This window comes from Malaya genurostris, chromosome 2 (genome assembly GCF_030247185.1).
Source record: "Malaya genurostris strain Urasoe2022 chromosome 2, Malgen_1.1, whole genome shotgun sequence".
Taxonomy (NCBI): Eukaryota; Metazoa; Arthropoda; class Insecta; order Diptera; family Culicidae; genus Malaya; species Malaya genurostris.
Window position 1 is genome coordinate 335,377,453 of NC_080571.1, and position 26,832 is coordinate 335,404,284.

Consider the following 26,832-nt stretch of genomic DNA (forward strand, 5'->3'; position numbering starts at 1 on the left):
CGAGCAATCACATAGGGCTGTCCGTCGTAATTTCTTCATATTCATATTCGTAATTTCAATTTCCAATCAATCTTCACTAGTCAAATTTCTCAACCTATCTATAAGAGAAAGGTAAAGTTGAAATTACCTTGGTTAGTGAGAATAGAAAGTGGAAAACGGTTGTTCCCGGAATCAAGAAATATGGTGTATACTTAACAAAGCAGAAGAATGAAGGATAAAAACTCAACCTTCAATATCACGAAGATTCATCGTGATCAATCTAATTAGAGTCAACTAAAACAGAACAGGAAATTTAAAATAAATCCCCGTAGAAGAGAAGATGATGGGTACTGAGCAGATACAGCAGAATCAAGTTTTGATGGTTGCTTGTCGTCATTATCAGCAATTGTATCCAATCTCGCTATACGCTTTCTGTATCGAGAAGATGAAAACCGCTCATTTCCTTACGATCAGTTCCGTCGTTGTTTGCCCTGACCACTGGAAGCGATGTGAAACTCGAGCAGCCATGAGATAAATTTTAGCAATCAATCGGATACAGCTTTGCGACACAGCCAATTCCTTCTTGGATATGCTTTATTTACTCGATTTTCATGAATCCACCAATAGTTGAAAAATGGTAGCTTTTGACGATAGTTCGATATTCCAACAGTTTATTGATCTCGAATTTGTTCCTTTACTGGAAATAATTCTATTCTAGTGGATTTGTAGTTGGCCATAGTAATGCGCGCAGTCTAAAGGGAAGTGGGTTAAAACAAGAAATGAACAAGCCCTGCGGTACTTTCCCCAGACACTTTCAAGGACTAGAATGTAAGGTAACAAACAAAATCATTTCGGGACCTATGGAAATTCTGGTTCGAGTTAATCTGTTAATTTAAAGCAGTGATTCCCAAACTCACCCTACCACTGCGACGGCGAAGCGAAATGTCTTAAGCGCTACCGTGGGTTGCCACGAACTGGGGGTCGATATCGACCCCTTTGTGAATGACTTTGAGTGTGCGGAATTGATCCTCAAGAAAATATTAGAAATAATTCACCCAATCAACCGATTGTCTTCAAACTGTCAGGGAATCACATCAAAGATAACTTTTTCGTGTTCGTTTTTACGGAATCACCCAGGATGGTGCATTTCTTAGCCATACAATTTTCTCCGGACTAACACGATGCAACGTGCTCACCCGTTGAGAGTTTCACCGGAAGTGGTCATATTTCCAAAGACACATTTTACTATATATTGTACACTGTCACGATACACTGTCAAGGTGACAATGTACTTTTTATGATTATCCTTAAAACTGGCAACGCTTCAAGCAGAAAATCAGTAACACCATAGATACTGTTTTTATTTATAAACAAAAAAATTACAATCATACATTACTGTTTTATGCCACCGCCGAAAATTACATTTTATAGTTATATCAGTAGTATCAGCGATACAAAGATTAAACTGGACACGACAAACAATGCGTAAGTACGATACGATTCGTTTAATATTCAAAATATCGTGCAATATTCTTCAGGTTGGAAAGCGAAGATGAAGCAATTTCCGTGAAGCTTACAAAGGGTTTCTACTTGTATAGAATCGTCAGATCACGGAAAATTGAAATCAATTAGTCAATCAAATGGTTCAATCAATCTTCGGTCTTTGTTATTTCATCAGTTACGTGAGCAGAACTTCTAAATACCAAAATGATGCATTTCCTAGAGAAAAATAACCTGTGAGCACTATCTATTTCCCGTCAATTAGTGATCGTTCATCGTTACTTTATTGATAACGCTTTGGTGTACTGAGAATAGCAGATTTGAATGGTAATGACTTTAGTAAGCTCATTCGAAATGAACGGATAGCTCGAGGGATAGGATAGCGTTCTGTACACACATTTGTACACAATTTTTCGACGTTGTTCTGCTGAAAGTCCACGCATTTCGAAACAAACTAATGAAAACGAGTAAACAACTGCACATGTGGTTAGAGAAGAGTGTAAACAACAAGACGCAGCCATAAAAATTGACAGATTCTGAACCATTGCAAAATGGCAGCGGTTTTTGGTTGCGTCCATACTTTCTGGGACTTTATGGTTTATTTTTGAAGTACGTGAGCTTTCCTAGCCAAAGCGTCATTTTTGCTTACGTTTAACATATATTGGAAAAGTTGATCTGAAGTCTAATAAAGTTAACAATAAAAGCAGATCTAGAAGTTGTTGTTCACACTTCACACTTCGATTATGTTGAAATTCAATTAGTTCACATTATTTGATTTTGTGTGTTTATATATAATCATCGAATTGTGATGATAACTACATTCAAGGAAGCTCAGGGACTGCTAAGAAATCAGAGGTTGTTTCATCCTAATATCAAGTCAAACTTTATCTTATGACAGAGACTTTAACAAGAAAACTTTTCTACGAATCTTTCCTAAAAACTAAATAAATGATATGCAGATCTTCAGATAAAATTTTTCAAATTTTCACAATTTTATCTTGAAAACGGGTATAATAGAAAAAATAAAGGTCTTTACTGGGAATCTATTCAAACTCCAAGTTGGTTTGGGGTCTTAGGAATATCATGTTGAGGAAATGAAAAATCTGAACAATTTTTGGGGACTTGGGGTATAGCGTGATGGGTAAGTCACGCAGCCCACCTGGGTTCGATTCCCAACCTTGCACATAGGGTCAAAAAACCTTAAGATAAAAACCTCTATAATCGAAACAAAAAAAATCTGAACAATCTCTGGAGTTCTCTTTTTTGTAAGCATTCACTCTCGCTTTAAACACTTGATGGTATTTTTGGTAGAGACCATTTTACTACAATCCGAAATAATACCAAAGCTCTCTTGTCTGTTACTAATATTTCCAAACTGCAATAATGGGAAAATTTCTCTCACGATTTTAACACGTAAAACTTACATTTTTTCTCCAAATAATTCGTTTAAATGAAATCGGAATCAAAGTGATCACTTGAGTTTAAGAAACTACAATAACACATGGACTGAAAAGTCCCGGGCCTAACAAAGAGAACACGAATTTTGGTTCAAAATTAACTTTATTCATCATCTTAATCTCTATCGAGAGCAACGCAATCATTCCAGCGCCACTCTAACATTTCAATACCACTTTTGTAGAACGATTTATCTTTTGCATCCGAATAGGCATCAGTTTCATCGATAACATATTCATTCCTGCAAAAATTCTTAGCGGTGATCATTTTTTTCAGATCTGCGAACAACCAATAGTCGCTGGGAGCCAAATCTGGCGAATACGATGGATGTGAGAGTAATTCGAAGTTCAATTCATGTAGTTGTGCCATTGTTTTGATTGATTTGTGACACGGTGCGTTGTTTTGATGAAACAAATTTTTTCTTTGTCATATGCGGTCGTTTCACCCTTCAAATGCTCTTATAACGTTATATAATATTCACTGTGTTAATGGTATTTCCTTTCTCAAGATAGTCGATAAATATTACACCACGCACATCCCAAAACACCGAGGCCATTACCTATCCAGCTGATTGTTGTGCTTGCGGGCGCTTTGGAAGATGTTACCCACTAAGATGACGATCGTTTCGATTCCGGAGTGAAGTGGTGAATCCATGTTTCATCCATTGTCCATATCGATGCAAAAATTCCGGATTTTTACATTTAAACATGGCCAAACACTGCTCAGAATCATCAACACGTTCTCGTTTTTGGTCAACAATGAGTAAACGTGGTACCCACTTTAAACAGACCTTTCTCTTAGTCAAATGTTTTCTGGTGTTACCACCTAATTTGGACGTCCACTGCATCTTTGGTGTCTCTACGACCATGTTTGAAGTCAGCAAAGGAAAGTCTTGGCATTACATTCCTTTTATGGAATTTGGCCTTTCTGTTTCAACAGACTTCGCAGCCGATTCTTGGTGTACAGAATCATTGCATGGCTAGTACTATGGATCCTACTGACACTAAGAATCCTTCCAGGTCGGGGCTCGAACATACGCCAACTGGCTTGTAAGACCAGCGTCCTATGCATTGAACCGCCAATCCGGGACAAAGTCAGCAAACCAACGTTTTATTGTTGTTTCTGACGAAGCGGAGTCTCCATAGCACTTTTCAAGCCTTGAACTGTTTTTTCCCATCAAGAAGCAGCGCAAAATTAAAACACGAAATTGTTTTTGATACATTTTTCTGAAAATAACAAAACTAGCGTTACTCTTAGCACAATAACTCACAAACTAATGAATAGAATATCATGAAATTTTAACAGCTGTCTTTAAAAAGTTAGTATTAACTTAAAAAAGGTGACTGTAATGAAACTAGCGCCATCTACAATGTGTTATGCCCGAGACTTTTCAGCCTAGTGTTACATTTAAGGGCTGAGGACAGTACCGTAAATTGGTAGGTTTTTTGCTATTTTCCCCTTTCAAATTAAATTTTCTTGGAAACGGTGCAGAATATAGAAAAACCCACCTGACAATGTCTTCGAAATTTAGTTGAGAATATTCTGTGAAATTTTCAGAATGATTCATTGAGTTTAGCGGTCGTGTTGTATTTTTTTCTGACTGAAGAACTGCTGAAAATTGGAACGCTAGGAAATGCATACCTCTACTTGTTCACCGAATATCTCTGCTTTTAAGGCTTGTATCATAAATCTACCTGACAAAGTCTGTATAATTTAGTTTAGATGCGATTAGTACATAAAAACATATATGTTATCGCGATAAAAATAAAATCTTGTATTTTTCTGTGAAACAAAGTCAGTTTCAATTCATCTGCCATTTTTTTCGCTTCCTGATAGCATTCTAAATAAGTAGAGAGAAATAAATTTGGCTCGACAAGGCTACCAAACACACAGACATTCAATCTTTGTGAAAGTTGAATATTTTTTCATTGTTCATTGGAATCCATGTAATGTCCAACCCATACGATAGATTAATGTGATAAAACTTCTCATCAAAGTAATAAAATGTATGCTGGCAACCCGGTACAGTTTGCTCATATACGAGAGAGTACAAGAGAAATACGATGCGCAAAGGGAATTGAGCGAGCCACGTGGTCGATTTAAAACTCAACACGTGGCCCTCTGCCCTCAGACCTTAAGGTGTTACGTGTTATGGACTACGTAGTTATCCCGTATTGTTTAGACACCGCAGACACTTCCAGTTTCCCCATGCGGCCATGAGGCATGCTTGTTGAAGTAGGCAGATTCTCAAAAAGTCGACGACAAAATTCTGCGTTCTATACTCGGTTAAACAAAATACCTTTCCAAACTGCAATGCTTAGAAAACTCCTGTCCCGAAGTTCACATATATAATTACATTTCCTTCCATCAAATCATTTTAAAGAGGATTTAAAACGATCACTTGAGTTTAATAAACCACAATAAATTCAAAGCTTGATGTGATGATCAGCAAGTACTCACCAAACTTTTCACTGATTCAAAAGTGAAATTCCTCATAGAGTATTATTGGATGATTATGTGAAGAAGAGCTTTTTTTAGCACATGTGTGATCGGTTAGACCAGGGTTCGGTAACGTGCGACTCACGAGCCACTTGCGGCTTGTTAAATTATGAGACTACGGCAAGGGACAATTTCATATGATTTTTTTTAAAGTGAAGTATAAAGTTAAGGTCGATAGAAAAATATTTGTGGCTCTTTAAAATCAAAAAAAAAATCCGACCCCTGATTTAGACCATCCCCTTCTACACAGCCTACCTTCACACAAGCATTTCTTCCGGCAATTCAATGTAATTCAATGATAAATAATGCATGAATCAAAACTTTAATTGAAAATCATCACTGGTGTAAAAGTGTAATTTTCAATTAATGTAAAATAACAAAAGTTCAGTCAGAAGGGATATTATGGTTCGATGAAATTCTTTAAATATCAATTGTTCAGAATAAACTGTGAATCTATTTGGCGGCCTACTTTGGCCGAATTGCTCATACAATGAAGTGTCGAAGACAAAACGTGAAAATAGAAAGAGATATTCAAAATATGTTAAACTGTATACAAAAGGTATACAAAAATGACCATGGGATCGAGCGCCTCCATCGTCGTTACTCAGTCGTTACTGTTTCCGTAGCTCTAGCCAGTGTTACGAGTTTTCCCACGTAACAAGATTTGGAGTTGATCAGAAGTGCACCTACTCGGTGAGCAGAATAAGCCCCATCGCAACCAGCTGATTTCATTTACAGCTGTTTCCATGGAAAAGTGTTTGCGAGTGAGAGAGAGGAGAGCGTAACATTAAGCTCCGCTCAGGGGATGTTCAAATTATACGACTGTTCATGTGTGAATTCAATCGATAAATGGAAATATCATTCGAAGCTACGTCTCTTGAAAACTTGATTATCAAATTCATGTGATTTATAAACCAATAGAAAATTTTATTGAACTGAACAAAGTCAAAGTATTTAGGAAATTGATACGTATTAAATGTATGAACCCCGATTTCTGACTGCATGGCACTTGGAATGAGATCGAAAACGAGCGAAGTAACATAGAAAAACACAGAAGCCCCGGGTGACTTGACTTTGGTAGCGATTAAACAAATTTACTAAACAGTAGGTACTACATTTTAGTCTTGATTGTGCTGTGTTCTAGTCAGGACGTTCTGACCGCGTCGTAACGTTGGCGTTATTTCACGGCACCACCATAAACTAGTCGCCCGCGCGCGCGAATCGTCGTCACCAGTGCCTGGTTTGGTTGACGCCGGTAGTCTCTTCGTCGGTCGGTCGGTCGGTCGGATCGAATCACGTCGAGTTTGGGTGGTTTTTGCGGTTCCAAATCAAGAAATCCTAAACGATGTTGTTTCGAAAAGTGCTCGACTATGCTGTTGCTATTGCCTAGTCCTATGGGATCATCAGGTTGAAAGTAAATCCGATCGCGAAATCAGTGCACCGTGACGGGGCGAAGGTTCTTCGGAAACCATCGACGGAATCGAATCAGGTACCACCACCTACTATCAGGTGATTATTTCATGTTTGTTTTCACTGCTCCGTCCCAAGCACTTTGCGGTTTACGCGAACAAATTGGGTCGTTCTTCGGGTGTGAAATTTCATACTCGAACAGGCCAAAGGCCATCCGAAAATGTTCGATCAACGGAATTATTGACTTGAGCTTGACTGGCGGGCCTGTTGCGATTAACGAGGCGGTAAATTAAGTTAACCAAAGGAGTGTTCCGATTATCTTTTTTTCAATTCTGTGGGAAATTAGAAATTGTTTTATAATTTACAATTGACGACTTTGGTAGGAAGATTTTTCTTGAATGACAGTTTTCACAACTCCTGGATTTGTGTTACACATATAACTTGTATGAATTTTCAAACTGTTTTATATCTACTAAAATTTACATTGCTAGCAAGATCCGAGTCGGAAATTCAGATTCTATGAGTGATACTTCAAAGCATTTTCCGCAAGCCGTTTTGCATGTACTAACTTCAAATCGTTATTAATTGGAAACTGTAATTTGAATTTGAATGCTTTTTGAGAACCACAATATTAACTAAAACATGAAAAATTAACAACAACCATTCTTCCGATTCTTTTTTTCAAATCTCAGTTCTTTTAGTTTTTTGTTTAAATATTTGAACTGCGGTCAGGAAAGAAATTATTATCAGTAAATTACTTTTGCTCGACCAAATCATATTTTAGTGCAGTGATTCTTAAACTTTTTTGGTCCAATGACACCAAGGAGAAAAAAAATATTCAAATTCTGCGACAATCCACATTTTTGCAGTTAACTTGAGATTTAAATATAAAATAGATCGGTTGACACAAAAGATAATTTGCTTCCCAATCTCAATGCGATAGATATTAATTGTAAATTCAAGACAAACATTGGGTAAGAAAAACAACAACGAAACCTCACATATCATTGCTCCACCGGAGAAATAAAGTGAGATCGACCGGTAGAGTAATGAAGTTTTTGAGTGCGAAATTGGATCACGGGGGATCAACTAAAATGTGAACTTAACCGATCGTGCACATTCAGATCAAATACCTAGTTCTTTTCTAGCCGGAAGTCTTCTGCGTTTTGTATCATAACATCCACAGTAGTTCAGTTGGCAGAGCAATTTCCCCGGATTAGAGAAGGCTGCGGACGGATTTATAACTGTCTCCGAAAGCTTATGACGCCAGTTTTTGGCGATAAAGATGTTCATGACTGTGTTTATTACATTTGTTAGTATTTGGTTCTATGATTGTTAGAAAAACACCCAAGTCCTCTCACCCAGTAATAACTAAGCGATATCTAGATCTGGATTCTGGTCCTGAACACTGCATTAGAATATTGAGATATTGAACAAGGTTTCTGGATCAGAATACTGAATCTGAACCTGGATTCATGAAAAAGATTCTTCATCCGAACATGGATTCTGAACTTGAGGCAGAATTCAGTATTTATATTCGGAACATGGATCTGGATTCCAGAACTGTAGTTAGATTGTGAATCTGTCCTGACAAAGACCTTAACCTAGATTCTGGACCTTGATTCTGCGCCAGAATTCTGTTTTCTGAACATCTGACAAAGTTTCCGAAACTAAATTTTGAACCTATTTTTCACTTGAACTGCGAGCCTGAATTGGATTTTGGACCTGAGTTTTCTAGGATTCCTCAATTTTAAACTTGAAACTAAATCATTGACAGAGATTCTAAACATAGACCAGGATTCTGAACCAGGATCCTGGAGTTGGATATCCGACAAAGTTTCGGAATCTGAATACTGAATCTGGACATGGTTTCTTGGCTTGAACCTGATTTCTTGGCTTGAACTCTCGATGAAGGTTTCGGGTCTATATCTGGAGCAGGATTCAGGATTCCAAACAAGATTTTTACTCAAAAAAATTTAACAGATATATTGCATCATATGCATCAGAATTGTGAGCGTGGAACTTGATCCTGATTTTATATTCTGAACCTGAAGCTGGATTCAGGAACATTACTCTGGAATTGGATTCCGGGCCGAAATTTTGAAGCATGATTAAGAACCTGATTTCTGGATCTGGGTTCTGGACCTGCATTCTGACCTTGGATCCTGATTCTGTATTTTGAAACTGAAATAGAATTCTTAATTTGGATTCTGAATCTGGACCATGGATTCTAAGCCAAGATCTGAATTCTAGACCAGGATTTCGTACTATAATTGGAACTCAGAAACTGAACTTAAATTGAGTAACTTGTCCTTACCTCTGAACATGAATTTGTGATCTGAGTGCAGAATCTAAATTCTGAACCTAAAATCGGGACTTCGACTCGGATTCTGGACCAAAATTTTTGACAGACTTTGGTTCTGGGCCAGAATTCTGACTCCGGATCAACCCCCGGACAGAGTTTTTGAACCTGAAACTAGATCCTGAACCTTGACTCTTCACCTGAATTCTGGACTTGAATTCTGGACCTAGTTGCAGAACATGAACCTGGCTTCTTGAGCGAAAATCGGGATCTGAATGTTAGGCCTGCATTTTGGACCTGGGTTATAGACCTGAACTCCTGACAGGAATACAGGGTCCGCCATGTAACTTTTTTTTTAAAACATGCATTAAAACACAAACGGTTCATCCGATTTCATAATATATTTTTTCATATTAAAGTACAATCCTTCCGGCTAATTGTGGAATATAATTTCATTCAAATGGCTGCCTTGGCTGGACTTGCAGTACGCCATACGGTCGGTCCAGTTTTTTAATACATTTTCGATTGTATGCAGCTTTATTTCAACTATGGCTGCACGAATGTTGTCCTTCAAGGCTTGAATTGTCTCTGGCTTGTCCACATAACACTTATCTTTGACAGCCCCCCAAAGAAAATAGTCTACGGCGTCAAATCACAGCTCCGAGGCGGCCAAACGACATCCGAATTTCGACTGATAATTCGATCTTCGAAGACTGTAGCGTTGGCTGTGTGGCACGGAGCGCCGTCTTGTTGGAACCAAATGGTGTCCAAGTCTTCCTCTTCAAGTAACGGGAAGAACCAATCGCTAATCATGGCGCGGTAGCGCTCGTCATTGACCGTGGCGGCGGCTCCTGCCTAATTTTCGAAGAAAAATGGCCTAATGATGCCGCCAGACCAAAATCCGCACCAAACCGTCACTCTCTAAGGATGTATCGGCTTCTCCATGATAATGTGCGGGTTTTCCGTCTTCATCTTCATTTTCATCTTCTTACATTAGTTTTTCTATCTCACAAATCTCATAAGAATTGAACGATGCCCTAATCACATCATTTTTGCAACTGATAGGTTGGAATGGAATTGTTTTCCGCAATGATATATTACCCACATGTCTATATAAATTTGTAACGAATAGATTTTACTCATGGCCTTTCGCAGAAAGATTTTTTAAACATCGAAGCCTACTAATTGCGACTAATTGTCCACCTGTTGAAAATGTTGAGTTTACTATCCACTTAAAATGAGATAATGCCCACTAGTGGGCAGTAGGAACCGGTTTGGGAATCACTGTTGTAGTCTTTAAATAACTAGTTTAGACAAAAAAAAAAAACAAGTTTCGTCTTAGCTGTAACTTCTACCTTTTTGAAAAGACACTTATTGTTTAACGGTAAAAAATGATGTAAATGTTTTTCGATTCATTTTCCATTCGATTTTATTTTATTGATAGTTTTATTCTTTGGGAATGGATTTAACGTGTATAGTTTCTTAGATTGCTTCATCGATCTCCTTCAATTTATACTTCGACAATACTGCCCATACTCGCATATCAGTCCCATATCGATTTTCACCAATTTTGAGTTAGCTTGAGGAATGAAATCTATCCTCAATATACTCTCAGGAATTGCAAAAAAAAAGTTGAAGGTTTGTTCAGTGAAGTGTGAAAAAAAAATATCAACTCATGTCTGTCCCATATGCAAAGTACCCGCATGTCAGTCCCATTCAATGCAAATTTTAATAATTTCATTTGTTGCAATATTGGAATAGCAAAGGTGTATTACCAATATTTCATGTAATAATACCATGATTTAGCAATAGGTATCACAATAAATCGAAAAATTTGGAAATAAAATTTTGATCGTCTTTTTCTCGACATACCAATTTTCCATATGGGACTGATTTGCAAGTATGGGCAGAATAGTTCTATATAAATTACTGTTTCCGAGTTACAAACAATTCAAGAACTTTTCAGGTAAAAATACACCCATTTTAAATATCAGTCTTGATATCAATTGGTTCTCCATCCATGCAAAACAAATGGATGGTCATACTAAAGATGTGTACAAAGTTCCATCAGAAATCGGAACAAGTCGGTTTTTTTTTTGTCGTGAATACGACTTACTTTACTATGGAGCGCCTTTTCAAAATGTATCCACTGAGAGAGTGATAAGTTTTTGATCGTGAATATCTCTTGTTGTATCTAACGAATCAACATAATTTTTTTCTACATGCCATCGGAAATATGATCACAATTTTATGATAAAATTTTCAGTTGTGTGACATAATCTCAAATAATTCAAAATTAAACTTTTCTGAACTGTTTGGTATGAACGAGTATCAAAGAGGATAATTCATAAGGCGCGTTTGCCTTTTTCGTATTTTTAAGGCTTAATATCGTAGTGAGTTCCACAATTTGGTCCTTCTGAAAAGCAGGTATGGATCCCGTACACCATCCTGATAGTTTCTTTCAATGAAATGCAAATCCGAAATGAAATAATCGAAATTAAAATTCTATAAGTTGCTATTTTAATAGCCGTTAGGACCGCCCATTAATGAAAAGGCTACAAACGAAATCACGTAAAAATAAACCTCTTAACAAAAATTGGACCAGTTTGGATTCTATCGTCACTGCGAGCAGATGTATTGTGTGTCGTTTGCAAAGCTAGTTTCGCTTCCGACAAGAGCGGTTACGTCACAGCTGCTAGTCGTTTGCATGGTGAAAAAAAACAACGAAAAGGGGACAACGGTGGAGAGCATCACACAAAATCAGCCGTTCTAATGGCTCTAAAAGTTTTCTAAAGAACTATTAGGATTTCTTCTTCGCAAATCAAAGGTAAATATCCTCAGTTTAGTGCAAATCTAGAATAGTTTGATTAGATTTGTGCACTTTTCGCTGTGTGAAATTCACAGTAATCGAGATCAAGTGAAACCTTCTTTGTTTTTGAGAAAAATGTGAAAAAGGGGAATGCTTGCATTGTATGAATTATGATGAACTAATTGATATGAATTGATCAACTAATTGATATTCGGAAGTGTTAAGGAACATGTCAGTTGTTTTCGTATTCACGACATCCAGTTATATCTCTGACATTACCCACCATTTTTTTTCATAAATACGTTTATTTCATGGGCAATATACATAAGTTTTTTTTCGCCGTGGCATCCACAATACATAGTACTTTAAACCTAATACATTTCGAATATCATATTAGTATGTTGGTATTCATTAGTTAATCTATACACTGTTTTTATCAAGCCAGTTGCTATTATAAATTACATTAAATGAAATACATTTATTTTGTAGACGATCTTATAACTATTTCAGGTTTGTTTGAATATTCATCACTTTAATTTAATATAAGATAGCTGGCTATTGGTTGAACTCATGGAAGAGAAAACAGTCTAACATAAAATAAAATTTAAATTGGAACTCCAATTGATTTAATGAAATAATAAAGAAGTTTCATGTAAGGAACGTCACGACAAGCAAGAATGTCGCGAACTGGGACATTGGATAGTCTACCTTTGGTACGCAAGGAATTTATTAGTTGAGATTTGACATCACGATACTCCACGCATGTCCAAACAACATGGTCAATATCGCGGTAACCTTCGCCACAAGCACAATGATTAGTCTCGGAAAGTCCAATTCGAAGGAGATGTGCATCTAACGTGTAGTGATTGGACATGAGTCTGGACATCACACGAATGAAATCTCTACTCACATCCAATCCCCTGAACCATGCCTTTGTCGATATTTTAGGAATAATTGAGTGCATCCACCGACCCAGATCATCTTTATCCCAAGAAGCCAACTGGCAAGTGTTCTTTGGCGAGACGCGCTATAGAATTCGTTGAAAGCAATCGGTCTCTCATAAATTTCACCCTCAATAGCACCACATTTGGCTAAAATATCGGCTCTTTCATTGCCTGGAATGGAGCAACGAGCCGGGACCCACACTATTGTCGGTTTTGTTGTTAAACAAGTGCACAAACTTCTTCATAAGATGAAGCTGTAAATGAGTTTGTCTTATCAACAACATTATACAAGTCAATAAGAGATTCTATCGTTGGCTGGTTACCGTAGAATTCAATCGCTCAGCTTTTTTCATAGAGGTTCCAGTTGATACATGTAGGACGAGATGAGCAGAACCGTTCTTTTTGAAGAATCGCTCAGAACTTAATAGTTCTACCTGGTACCTGGTCCTCGAAGGCTTTATATGTTTATGTGCTAAAACAGAATTAAAAATATTTAGTTGTAAGAAAATGCAGTAATAGTTATTACAGTGATTTTTTATTTATTTCAACCGATAACTCACCCGAAATTTTTTTTTTTTTCAAAATTGGTGAAATAAATGTTTACTTAAAAGTAAAACCAGTGATTTTTTGGGATGCAAAGTAAAAACAGCTGTTGCAATGCTTCCGACTGGTCGTCACTTCAGATGCGGCAATTTTGTTTGTTGACGTATCCATTCAACCAGAAATGAGCTTCGTCGCTGAAAACAATTTTTCCGAAAAATGTGGATTTTCCTCATATTTTGCCAGTGCCCATTCATGATTAAATTATAGATCAAACGACGATTCATGAATAAATTAAGGACAAAGCTGAACCAGCTTGATAATGGCACAAGATACGAATCACGCGTAATCTGTCAAAAACAGTGCTGCCGAAAAGATACTCTCTAATCTCTAATTCCAAAAAGAAAAAGATATCCTTATAATCAAATAACGAAGATTTGAGCTCTACTTATGCGAAATTCTGTCGGAGTAAAGAGCTAAGTGCAGAACTTCCTCTCTTCCAGATTTCGCAAACGTTGGACAGTAACCCTCAGTTGGATAAACGTATACTGAAGGCGTTCGAGCAAAAGAAGAAGGGTTTCAGTTCGGGATGTGGCAAAAAAAGTGGACACTTCGAAGTCAAATGTTCTTCGTACTAAAGAACGTTTGACTCTTCGAACCTATAAGAAGCAGAAACAACCAAAACGTAGTCCGAAACAAGAAGCATCGATCAGGCCGACGGTTCGAAAGCTGTACAATACGATTCTTGCTGGAAATTTGAACTGCATAATCATGGACGAAGAAACCTACGTGAAACTCGATTACAAATCCTTGCCGGAACCACAATATTATACGGTGCGAGAAGGGCAAATGTTAAACCGAGACATCGATTGAAGTCGAAAAATTTGGTACGAAAGCTATGGTCTGGCAAGCCATTTGTAGCTGCGGTAAGATTTCGAAACCCTTCATCACCACTAGTTCAATGAACAGCGAAATATACATCAAGGAATGTTTACAAAAACGACTTCTGCCCATGATTCGAAACCACAAGGATCCTGTTGTCTTCTGGCCAGATCTTGCTTCTTGCCACTACTCGAAATCAACGGGAGAATATTATGTCACTTTCGTCCTGAAAGACATGAATCCACCAAATTGTCCACAACTTCGACCAATTGAAGAATTTTGGGCATTAACGAAGGCATATCTTAGGAAACATGTCTCGGTAGCCGAAACCTTTCAACAGTTCGAAAAAGATTGGAATAAAGTGTTAAAACTTGTCGCCAAGAAGTCTGTACGCAATTTAATGAGGAACGTTCGCAAGAAGGTGCGCCAGTTAGTCTACAATGCCTAAGTACCAAATGTTGAGAATAATATTCTGTTGTTGTAGTCTAATATTATCAGTATATCGAATAAAATTTGAATATCTAACACTTGTGAATTGTTTACAGCGAAATCAAAGTGCGTTCATACTTTCTGGGACAGTCTTTAAACAGTTACAGCTACAACAATTTTTATTTATCTTCAAGAATTCAATTACCTGTTGTAAAATAGCTGAACGTGTCGGACGTTATTTGCACGGTTTAAAAGTGGAAATTTTGATTTCAAGAACGAAAAACAAACCGGGGAGCCACCAACATTTTGAGATGGAAAATTTGAGGAATTGCTCGCAAACGCAAGAAGAACCTAACGAAATCACTCAGTCAGCCATTTGAAAACGTTGGAAAGCAATGGAAAAAATTCGAAAGGTAGGCAATTTGATGCCGTAGAAATTGAAGCCAAGAAACGTCGAACTATATTTATTCACGTGATTGTGACAACGTAGTGAGAGTTTCGATGTATTTAAACAATTGAATAATAAAATATAAAAAGATTCACTCTTAGTAACATTTCTCCTAGAAGTTAACGGCTTACGACATATTACGGCTTCATTTGCGAATCCGATAAAAGGGAGTAAAACATAATAACAATTTCATGTAACGATGCAAAAAATTGAACAAAAAAATACTCACAACTGAACTCAAAACTACTGTTAGTCAATAACCCTACAAACTCATTTCGGCTATACCGGTTCTTGGTTTCCGGTTCCTGAAGCACTGAACGTAGTGGTAGAAAAAACTGCAAAATGGAACCCACAATCAATTACCTAGTACTGGCAGAGGCTTTTTTCTTCAACTTCGATTCAGATGAAACGATCTTGGTTCCTGTTTAATTTCGCATTCTTTCTGGTCGTCTAACTAACTTTATTGTTTACATTCACTAGTCAGGGTAAAGTATACTAGTGTCACGTGTGACCACGCTTACCCCGGAACCGCCGTCGCAAGCGAAGTCCCATCGCATTTTTCTCGATTTATTGATTATACCAAACTTATCCCAAACTAATTTCTATTGTTTAGATAATTCCTAATGAACAGTAGTAGATCGAGGCCTATAAATTTACCTATTCAATATAGCGAATCCCATTTTCAGAATCACGTGTGATTCGGCATCATCAGCTGTAATTATATCAACTACATAATTCAATATCCGTTTTTGGGTATCCTTAGTGCATTACTTTGATAACAACGAGGAGAGTAGATTGGAAAAATGATATGGGAATACAACTATGAAATGAAAAACGCGAAAACGCTACCGCAGAGACGGGAATCGAACCCGTAGCTAGCTCTCATGTGGGGAAGTTGTTTTTCCGATTAAACTACCCTACACGTGGAATACACGCGCTGTAGCTTTTTCGCGACTTTCATTTCATAGTTGTATTCCCATGTCATTTTTTCAATCTGTTTTCCTAGCTCGATACTGATCAAATTTAAAACTAGCACAAGACGGCTCTACGCGTCAAGACTAAAACAAATCGTTTGATAAAAGGCTATCCTAGTGCCTTCGGATACATACGAAAACTTACCTTATTTTGATCATCATACAATATATAGACCACTAATTAAAGTCAGTCTTTGAAACTAAAGGACGAATTCTTGAATTTTTAAAGTCGACTTGAATTGATAATCTACAGAATAAGATGACGATTAGTACGAAAACCATCATCGTACGTGCTTATAATTTTTCAGCGATGTTTTTTTTTGATAGACACTTGAAAGTTAGATTGAATGTGCATCAGGCCATCCATACCAGCTTTCGGCGCAAGTCTAAAGTTTTAGGATTTATTTTCCTCTTTCCTATCCGGTTCAGCGCCGGTACAGTTTCGTACACAAACGCTATATTCTTCTAAGTGTATCCAATTTAAATAATTGTATTTCATTATTTTTTTACATTTTACTTATCGGTATAATAAACAGTTCTAGTGTTTTCCAAACTAAATATTTCATCTTCGTTGCAGTACTTTTGTTCTGTTCCTTTTGTCTTATCTACTTCTTGAATTCCACTGATTTAGTGTCATTTAGTCTATGGAGTGTATCCAAGCATGTACACGCACTTGTCAGGAGCAATCTAATCAAATATTAGGAACAAATTTGCATGCTTTGTGTTACCTAAAACAACAATCTATATTCCAAATAGTAGAACAAAATTTGACACATTTCAAATACTACTTTCACCCGAAAAGCCGAAAATCATATTATTTTCAAATATTCACTAAACTTTCCAGTTGTAAAGTTTGGTGAATATTTGTATTTATTACAAGCACTGCGAAGTTAAACCAACAGCAAACTAAATTGAAATCTTACCTAAACAATGAATGCATCTAGACGTAAAAGAAATACAAATGAACAAGCCGTAAAAGAAATACAAATGAACAAGCCTTGTAGCTCAGAGTATAAAGACTGTCCCAGAAAGTATGGACGCAACCAAAAACCGCTGCCATTTCGCAATGGTTCAGAATCTGTCAATTTTTAGGGCTGCGTCCTGTTGTTTACACTCTTCTCTAACCACTTATGCAGTTGTTTATTCGTTTTCATTAGTTTGTTTCGAAATGCGTGGACTTTCAGCAGAACAACGTCGAAAAATTGTGTACAAATGGTGCATAGAACGCGGACTGTCACTGAGAAAGATAGCAAAAATGGAAGGAGTAAGTGAAAAAGCCGAGCGAAATGCAATAAGGAAGTTCAGTGAGGATAACACCTTAGAGGATAAACCGAAAACGGGACGAAAAAAAGGTCCTGCTAACCCTCAGTTGGATAAACGAATACTGAAGGCGTTCGAGTAAAAGAAGGAGGTTTCAGTTCGGGATGTGGCCAAAAAAGTGGACACTTCGAAGTCAAATGTTCTTCGTGCTAAAGAACGTTTGAATCTTCGAACCTATAAGAAGCAGAAACAACCAAAACGTATTCCGAAACAAGAAGCATCGATCAGGCCGAGGGTTCAAAGCTGTACTATACGATTCTTGCTGGAAACTTGAACTGCATAAACATGGACGACGAAACGTACGTGAAACTCGATTACAAATCCTTGCCGGGACTACAATATTATACGGTGCGAGAAGGGCAAGTGTTAAACCAGTCGGAGACATCGATTGAAGTCGAAAAATTTGGTAAGAAAGCTATGGTCTGGCAAGCAGTTTGTAGCTGCGGTAAGATTTTGAAACCTTTCATCACCACTGCTTCAATGAACAGCGAAATATACATCAAGGAATGTTTACAAAAACGACTTCTACCCATGATTCAAAGCCACAAGGATCCTGTTGTCTTCTGGCCAGATCTTGCTTCTTGCCACTACTCGAAATCAACGATAGAATGGTATACTACCAAAAACGTCACTTTCGTCTCAAAAGATATGAGTCTACCAAATTGCCCACAACTTCGACCAATTGAGGAATTTTGGGCATTAACAAAGGCACATCTTAGGAAACATGTCTCGGCAGCCGAAACTATTCAACAGTTCGAAAAGGATTGGAAAAAAGTGTCAAAACTTGTCGTCAAAAAGTCTGTACAGAATTTATTGAGGAACGTTCGCAAGAAGGTGCGCCAGCTAGTCTACAATGGCTAAGTAGCAAATGTTGAGAATAATATTCTGTTGTTGTAATCTAATATTATCTGTATATCGAATAAAATAAAATTTGAATTGTGAATTATTTACAGCGAAATCAAAGTGCGTCCATACTTTCTGGGACAGTCTTTATCATGTTTGGACGTTAACGAGATACAATCGCAAACGCTTTGATTAACAACGAGGTGCACAATGTCGAATATGATAATGTTAAATACAACATTCCTGGGTACGTGCACACGATCTTCCACCAAGAGAAATTATTTCCATTGAATGGGCGGTATTTAGGATTTTTCCCCCGGAATGGCATGCGAGTGTTACGTATGCGACAACAAAAAGCGATTCAATCTTCAGGAATCAGGAATCAGAACAAATTGGCTCAAATGGCACGTTCCCCTTGATATTTGGAGATTTGTGCCTTGCCATCAATTTGTTTTTAGCATCATTTTCCCGATATATAAGAGGGAAGGATTGAAAGGAAATGGTAAGGGTTGGACTAGGAGGATGGGAAAAATTGACGACACAAAAACACATAAAAGCAGAAGTAAATTCTGCACCCCTAAGGGATGCTGAACAATCTGCTGAGGATCACATTTAGTGGAAGCAGAAGGAAATTCTGAACCTCTACGAGGTCCCGAACAGTCTGCTGTTAATAAAACCTCCAACCCCCGAGAGGATTTAGAGATCTTACAAAAGCGACACCATTCTGCACTCCCGGAAGAATGCAGAACGACTCGCAGTATGTACGAGCAGAAGTAAATGCGGTACCCCCCAGAGGATGCCAAACAATCTGCCAAACCCTATTTAAGGTGAATACAGAAGGGATTCATTCACTCCAGGAAGAACGATGAACCCTTCTGACTATAGCTCCTTACCACATTGGGTGAGAAACGAGAGAATATCTTTCAATTTTAGCTCCGCATACACAGACTCAACCATGTATGGAGAACCAAAAACCCGGATACGTAGCTGCGTCAATGCGGGACAGTTACATATCAGATGATATGAAGTACCATAATCTCATTCACACAAATCACACGAATAATACTCAGCACGTTGAATAGTAGCCATGTGATAATTGAGTTTGCAATGTCCAGTCAGAGCTCTGACCAGAATACTTCAATGATACTTGGAGAAATGCAGTAGACACTTTGACATTTTCAGATTTAAATCTGGTAGAAATGCTTTTGTCTGAGCGCAAGTTTGCAAGCTGCGCCAGTAGCCGGCATGTTTGGATGCAGCCCAAGAACGTATCTTGTGCTTTATCCAACTAGTTGAAAGTGGTAAAGCTGGTTCAGGACCAACGAAATCATTCGTTGCACCAGCTCTAGCCAACTCATCAGCCCATTCATTTCCAGTAATACCAGAATGGCCGGGTACCCATATGAAGTAAACAGCATTTGAAATGCTGAGGTCTTCAATTTGAGTTCGACATGCGATCACTAGATTCGACCGTGAGTCATTCGAACTGAGTGCTTTTAAGGCTGCCTGACTGTCGGAACAAAAATAAATACGTTTACCACAGATCCTCTGCTGAAGTGCCGATTGTACTCCACACAGAATTGCCTAGATTTCTGCTTGAAACACAGTACAGTATCTACCAAGTGAATGAGACTGCTCCAGCCTATTTCACGACAGTAGATACCAGCACCAGCACGACCATTCAACAGAGAACCGTCCGTAAAACAAACTATGTGTTCATCAAGTTGTCGTTCCAGACAACCAGACAATCATTCCTAACGAAGAGGATAGCTCACATTGAATGTTTTAAAAGGAAAACTGCATGTGAGAGTTAGGTCACTAGGAGCGAGTAAATACTCATCCCACGGAACCATTTGAGACCACAAGCGAGTGTGACTGGTAGCATATTCTAATGGGTTACTGTTCCAAAGCCCTGTAACCCTAAGACGGTATGCACAAGATAATGCTTCTTGTTTTAGGAACACATGTAGTGGTTTAATGCACAGTAGCGCCTCTAGAGCAGCAGTAGGAGTTGTCGTGAATGCTCCTGTCATCGCCATTAGGACCATCCTTTGGAGATGATTTAGCTTTGACTGAACTGTCGCGACTTCTCCTTTCTGCCACCATACAAGACATCCATATGCTAAAATTGGTCTAACGATAGTTGTGTAGATCCAATGAATATATCTGGGTTTGAGTCCCCATGATTTTCCAAAAGCTCGTCTGCATTGGCCGAAAGCCATGCAAGCTCTTTTAATCCTGAAATCAATGTGAGCAGATCAATTCAGTTTTGAGTCAAGAATAACCCCGACGTATTTAACTTGATCGACCACAGTGACCCCTGAACCAAAGAACTGCAACGGACGAGCTCCTGTAATTATCCTACGATGAGTGAAAAGCACCATTGATGTTTTGCCCGGATTTACAGATAATCCAAACCTGACAACACCATTGTTCAACAGATCGCAGGGCTTGCTGCATTAAATCAAAGAGAGTGTTAATGCTTATACCGGTCATCAATATATGATAATCGTCGGCAAAACCATAAGTCGGAAATCCAAGGTTATTAAGTTTCCTTAACAAACCATCAGCGACAAGGTTCCATAAAAGTGGGGATAGTACACCACCTTGAGGACACCCACAGACACTCAGCTTTCTAATCTCTGGCCTGCCGAAGCGATGATCAAAGAAGTTGATTGCTAAGCATTGCGTGTATCCAGTAAGGGAAAAGCCCAAGATATTCCGTTCACGACTGCAATGTTTAACCTCCTGCAGCCATTCAGCCATCGGCACGGAAATACACCTTGACTTAGGAGTTCCTATGATGATTCAATATTAGAAATACTTCGTCTTTTCTAAGATTTATTGTATTTAACATTGTTTGTCTATTTTCTCCGAATTAGACAAATTAGTGGGCACTCTGTCAAACGTTTGGTTCATTATTAGAAAAAAAAAAACATTCCTGACATTCCACAATGCTCATCAAAACTTATTTCGTCGTCGGATGTTCAACACATACTACTGGTTTCAACCGCTAAACTACGGTCCCATTTGTTTTGACTCTTCCCCATTTGAATATGATCCATTCGAGTTTCTCCCATGTGCGGCGGCACGTTGTCCATTAACTCAAGAATTCGCCTCTGCGCGAAGATCTACCGTCACTAATTCATTTCCTCTCCGTCCAGCTCGGGAATAAAAATTTCTTGAATCAACTGTTGTATTTTTAGCATTTTTATTGCACATCCAACGGCTCTAGCAGAGACGGGAAAATCACTCCCTCCTGCTGTCGGTAGCAGATATCGCTATCGGTACTAATGTATGTTTGCCCCGAGAGAGGGAAGAAAAGGTTACACACCCGGCTCTGGAAGGGGACGGGGGTCGTAACCGAGTGTAGACGCGCACAGATTACGGTCCACTTCCAACACAAAACGATTGTGAAAATGCGTGAAAAGTGAGTTTGACAGCTCGTATAGAGTGTATATTCATTTTCCGATGAGTAATGGCTCTTCGGATTCACGGATAATCCGGGCATCATGCTTTAGGTTTACGAGTCCGCACGGCTTAACATCCCGGTTGAGCATCGTCGTCATCGCGATATGGGATCGAATTCAACAACATGACATTTTTGGAAACGGAAAACCTTCACCTGTTCGCGCCTCGCCTTTTGCCGAAATGTCATAATTCAGATTGATGCAGCGATACCGGAACTGTGGAAACAGATCGAGCATCAAATTGGTCATCGACACTTTCCGTCCGGTAGCGGCACGGTTGATGGTGAATTTGATATTTTGGATTTTACCTTGACTAACTCGGTGTCACTGCGGTTCAACTAGTGCTGTTTTGGTCGGCGAATGTAATAGTTGGGGAAAAAAAGGATTGCGTTTGACATCTGTCTTTGTTTTTTTTGCACAACTCGTTCGTTCACGGTTTGCGATAGTGACTTAACTATGAACAAATACAAAGGAAGTATAAAACCAATTAATTTATTGGTACAAAATGAAAATGATATGAATGTCAATGGTCAAAGCAAAAACAGATTACTGAAGCTACCGTAACTTTTATTGCACTAGTCAAACATAGTTAGGGTACAGATTTCAGACAGGTATGCCAATCAACTACCAATCACCCAAACTCACGACTCTTGACAGAGTGTGTCAACAAAATATAGTTTGTTTCCCATGCTGGGGACGGGTCTGTTTGTGAGCTACCGAGCTACCGTGCGCGAATGAATTATTTCCAACCGCTGCATGAATCAACGCAGATGACATTTTTGTCTCGCGTTACCTTTTTCGTAGACTACGCACGCGAATGATTGGCAAAGAACAACACGGTTTTTGTTAGTTCTTGTTCGAATGATGGACATGATCAAGTACGGATATCGAACTCAGTTGTGATTTATAACATGGCAATAAAACAGTGATGCAATACTGATGTAGTTGTCAGAAAAGATAATAAATATTATTGCATAACCGGCTTATTGTTTTTATTTTTTTTTGCAAACCGGTGATCCTTCAATCATCTTCTTAATAGCCATATACATCGGATACATGAAACGAGACCGATTTTGACTTTAATGATACTGATGATAAATGATTTCTTCCGACTAATTACCGCATGTTTATATTATTCTTCCAGTAAAGCTCAATTCGCACCCAACGTAATCTTCATGACACATGGGGCCAATCCCCAAAGTAGGCTCAGTCACGCATCGTCTTCCCCATCTCAGCATCCGAATGGCCGTGTGATTTCTGAACTGAATCACATACCAGTGAATAATCCTACTGATGCTGAATTCGTCTACCATTCACCAAGGTTGAAAACTAAACAAGCTCACGCGATCATCGGCCAGTTCAGCAAAATCCGTCGAATCATCAACCGATCAAGCGCGAACAAAAGATCGAATTAGTGAGATCAATTAACCACCTAACCCCGATATATGACAAGTACGAGAGAGAAGCACCCTCGTGCACGTTATCTGTCACATTTACCTCATCATCGGTAAGTCGTAGGTGCCTTTTTCTCGGATGCACTAGGAATACAAAGAGCTTCCTTCAGAAGGTTGGAAAACAACTAAATACTAAATGAAGGGAACCGGAATGAAATCGATGACTGCACTCACAAATTGTTTATTGTCTTCGATGATGACGGTAATCGAAGTTCGCACTCACGGCCTGCTGATTAGATAGCACCCAGCAGTCGATTTTTGTTGCTATTTGTCAACACAAGCAGCAAAACGCGTAGAAGCAGCTCGGTCATGACCTGCTTCAATCAGTATTATGGAAGGAAAGCTGAAATCAACGAAGATTGTTCCAACTACCAACATTCTGGCGAGTGTGTTCGGTGCTGCCAGCACTTCCAAAGGACGTTGCGAGGCATGGACCGAAAAGGAAACAGGCGTTCCGGCAATCCAAGCGGGTAATGAACCCGCACCAGACGAAGACCTTACGGAACCGTTCATCCGGAAGAGCAGTGACAGTGAGTCCAGTATCGAAAGTGAACGTCTCTGTGAGTCAGAAAAGGGACGCATCTATTCGATAGATGTGAAAGTAGGTGAAGCGAAAGATGAGCGAACGAACAAGATACGTAATTATAGTGCAAGTAAAAATAATAGTTGTGCCAGTAAAATCCATGGAGGTCCACACCGTGATGCCAAAGTAGTAGATAAGTTTGTTAGAACTAATCGTAAACGAAGAAAGCGGAAAGATGTTAAAAGTGTTCTGGTCAAATTGTGCCAATGTTGTCCTTGGGCAGTTCCTTGGAGTTTGCTGGCGGTTAGTGCAATACAGGTGAGTAAATTTTGTATCTAACCCATTATAACCAAGGGATTTTAAAATTTGAATCAAATGAACTGATATCATCATATTATGTGTTGGAGATTATGCGAAACGCAGATGCACTGTTAGAAATCATCCTACCATATGATGTATCTTACATACAAGCATAAAATATTTCATTGTTTTACACATTTGTTCGGATTATACGCCATGACATAATGGGTTAAATGAATAGGATGCAGACTTCAAAAATTATTCAAAGTAAAAGACTTTTTGATGTGGAACACATCTTTATTTTCTATATAGGGGTGCAAATTAGAAACTCAAGGAAAAATACACGTAGAAATGTGGTCAGGTTTTGAACAATGACAGCTCAGTCAATTTTGTATCAATTATTAATATTATGTCACCATTTGATTGGAAATATTTCTAAGATTCGATTTGAATGTATCAAGCCACATATTTTCAATAATAAATTATTGAAATTTTGATTAGTAACGAGCAGTGTTTTATTTTGTCCGCTAAAAATCTCCGGCATACCGGATTTCCCTGCCATAGACGACGGTTTTAAAGGGGTAAGCGATATATCAAAGGGAAAGTATCGCTCTGATTGGTCAATCGATGCAAAAGCGAAGCTGTTGGAAGCACGCGAAACTATAAATAGAAGCGAAATTATAGCTAATGTTTCAGTCCTACCGGTAGCATGCTAAAGGTAGGTTGTTGCTAGACAGCACGACAAAAAGTGCCATAAAACGATGCATTGTGTCAGGCAAGCTCGGATGAAATTTCATGTTATGTCGTTTCCCCATGAGAAATTGACAACTATCTAGGGTAAATTTTGAATTCTTAAGATTAATTTTTAATTTATATAAGATGAACTCGATTGATAATGAGAAAAAGTTTATCGCTTCATCCGAAATCGCAGAATGGTAGTGAAACTTAACACTATAAAAATAACTGCTTGCATACAAAACTTGAACACAAGCTTGGCGAAGAGAAGCTTAAATATTGAAAACCGTATCGCAAGTATGCACAAAGATATAACTGCATACATTTAGGATATTGGTATAATTTCGTCATTTATAAAACAAACAATGTTCGGTGTTGATTCCTAATCAAGATCAATCTAAACAGACTCTCATGCAATTGCGGATTCAAAAGTGTGACGTTTGATTGAACTGTTTGATTGTAGATCATTAGAAATTTTGGTAGCCTTGTTCCCCATCAATGGCTCGAACAACCCCATGGGGCTGATCCTTGTAGTTTTATTATGAATTGTGACTGAAATTTTTATCGACCAATTTTTGCGCGTTTCAGTCTTTATTTGAAACGGATTTGATGTGTAGATGTCCAAAAATGCTGTTTATTCAAACTTTTCAAACACGACTTGCAGTTAATCGTTTTCGATGAGAACGTGGTCTATTTGATTTTCCGTATGTTGATCAAGTGATCTCCAGGTGGCTTTGTGGATATCTTTGCGGGGGAAGAAGGTGCTTCGAACTACCATTCCTAGGGAGGCTGCAAAGTTTACGCATCGTTGACCGTTGTCGTTTGTTACCGCGTGCAGGCTCTCCAGCCCGATCACGGGCCTGTACATTGCCTCCCGGCCTACCTGAGCATTCATGTCGCCGATGACGAGTTTTACATCCCGCCGTGGACAGCTGTCGTAGGTTTGTTCCAGCTGCGCGTAGAATGCTTCCTTCTCGTCATCGGATCTCGTCTCATGTGGGCAGTGCACATTGATAATGCTGTAATTAAAGAAACGGCCCTTGATCTTCAATACGCACATTCTATCACTGATTGGCTGCCACCCAATCACGCGCTGGCGCATCTTGCCCAACACTACAAATCCCGTTCCTAGAACGCTGGTTGTCCCACAACTCTGGTAGAAGGTAGCCGCTCGATGCCCACTTTTCCACACCTTCTGTCCCGTCCAACAAAGTTCCTGCAATGCTACGACATCGAAGCCGCGGATTTGAAGCTCATCATGCAGCATTCGGTCGTATCCTGGGAAGCCAAACGATTTGCAGTTCCATGTGCCAAGCTTCCAATCGTGGTCCTTATTTCGTCGCGTAGGTCTTTGCCGATTATTCCGAGTCGTATTTATATCCTGATTATTCGTAACAAGTGCTTTCCGGGCGGCTGTTAGGCCTGCACCAACCTCCTGTCTCGCCGGAGGACCATCGAGTCAGCACTGTTTAGAGTCCCACACTGATACAAGGACGGTAATCAGCCGCTCCTAACATGGGGAACAGACGCTCGGGTAGGCTTGCTCACTGTAAAGAGAAAGCAAGCCCCCTCTTCCCTGTTAGCATACGACCAAGGTCCCACCGGGGTTGGTTACCCGATCTTTCCTATGGTTACTCGCACCCCAGCCGGCACCGCGGGGAAGTAGGGATAGAAGTTACTGGACAAGAGGCTATGAACCACATTGGGGCCTGAATTGCGCATTGTCCAGTCGTTTACCAACCCAGGGCGATTCTTCTCCGACGTCATCAATGTCCGCACCTACCGCAGTGCCAACATTGATTCTGACCACTACCTTGTCGCGGTTTGTATGCGCTCAAAATTATCGACGGTGCACAATACTCGTCGCACAGGAACGCCGGGACTCAATCTCGAGCAGCTACGTAGCGTTCGTACTGCAGAGGAATACGCGCAACAACTGGAGCTAGTGCTACCAACGGAAGAGCAGCTTGGCGCGGCGACTCTTGAAGACGGCTGGAGGAACATAAGGTCCGCCGT

At 39.0% G+C, this 26,832-nt stretch overlaps 1 protein-coding gene across 4 annotated transcripts in view; it reads left to right on the forward strand.

Annotated features, from left to right (window-relative positions):
• Nucleotides 1–26,832, forward strand: part of LOC131431674 (rhomboid-related protein 2) — a 60,550-nt gene that overhangs the window by 17,097 nt on the left and 16,621 nt on the right. Inside the window, exons 1-2 of one of the 4 annotated variants that reach the window (XM_058597528.1) lie at nucleotides 6,545–6,942; nucleotides 22,949–24,099. In XM_058597528.1, the coding sequence (XP_058453511.1) occupies nucleotides 23,590–24,099 (510 nt within the window). In that variant the 5' untranslated portion in view covers nucleotides 6,545–6,942; nucleotides 22,949–23,589. Of the gene's footprint in view, nucleotides 1–6,544; nucleotides 6,943–22,948; nucleotides 24,100–26,832 lie in introns of those variants that run through there. The other 3 variants (XM_058597526.1, XM_058597530.1, XM_058597529.1) reach the window with 3 other exon arrangements.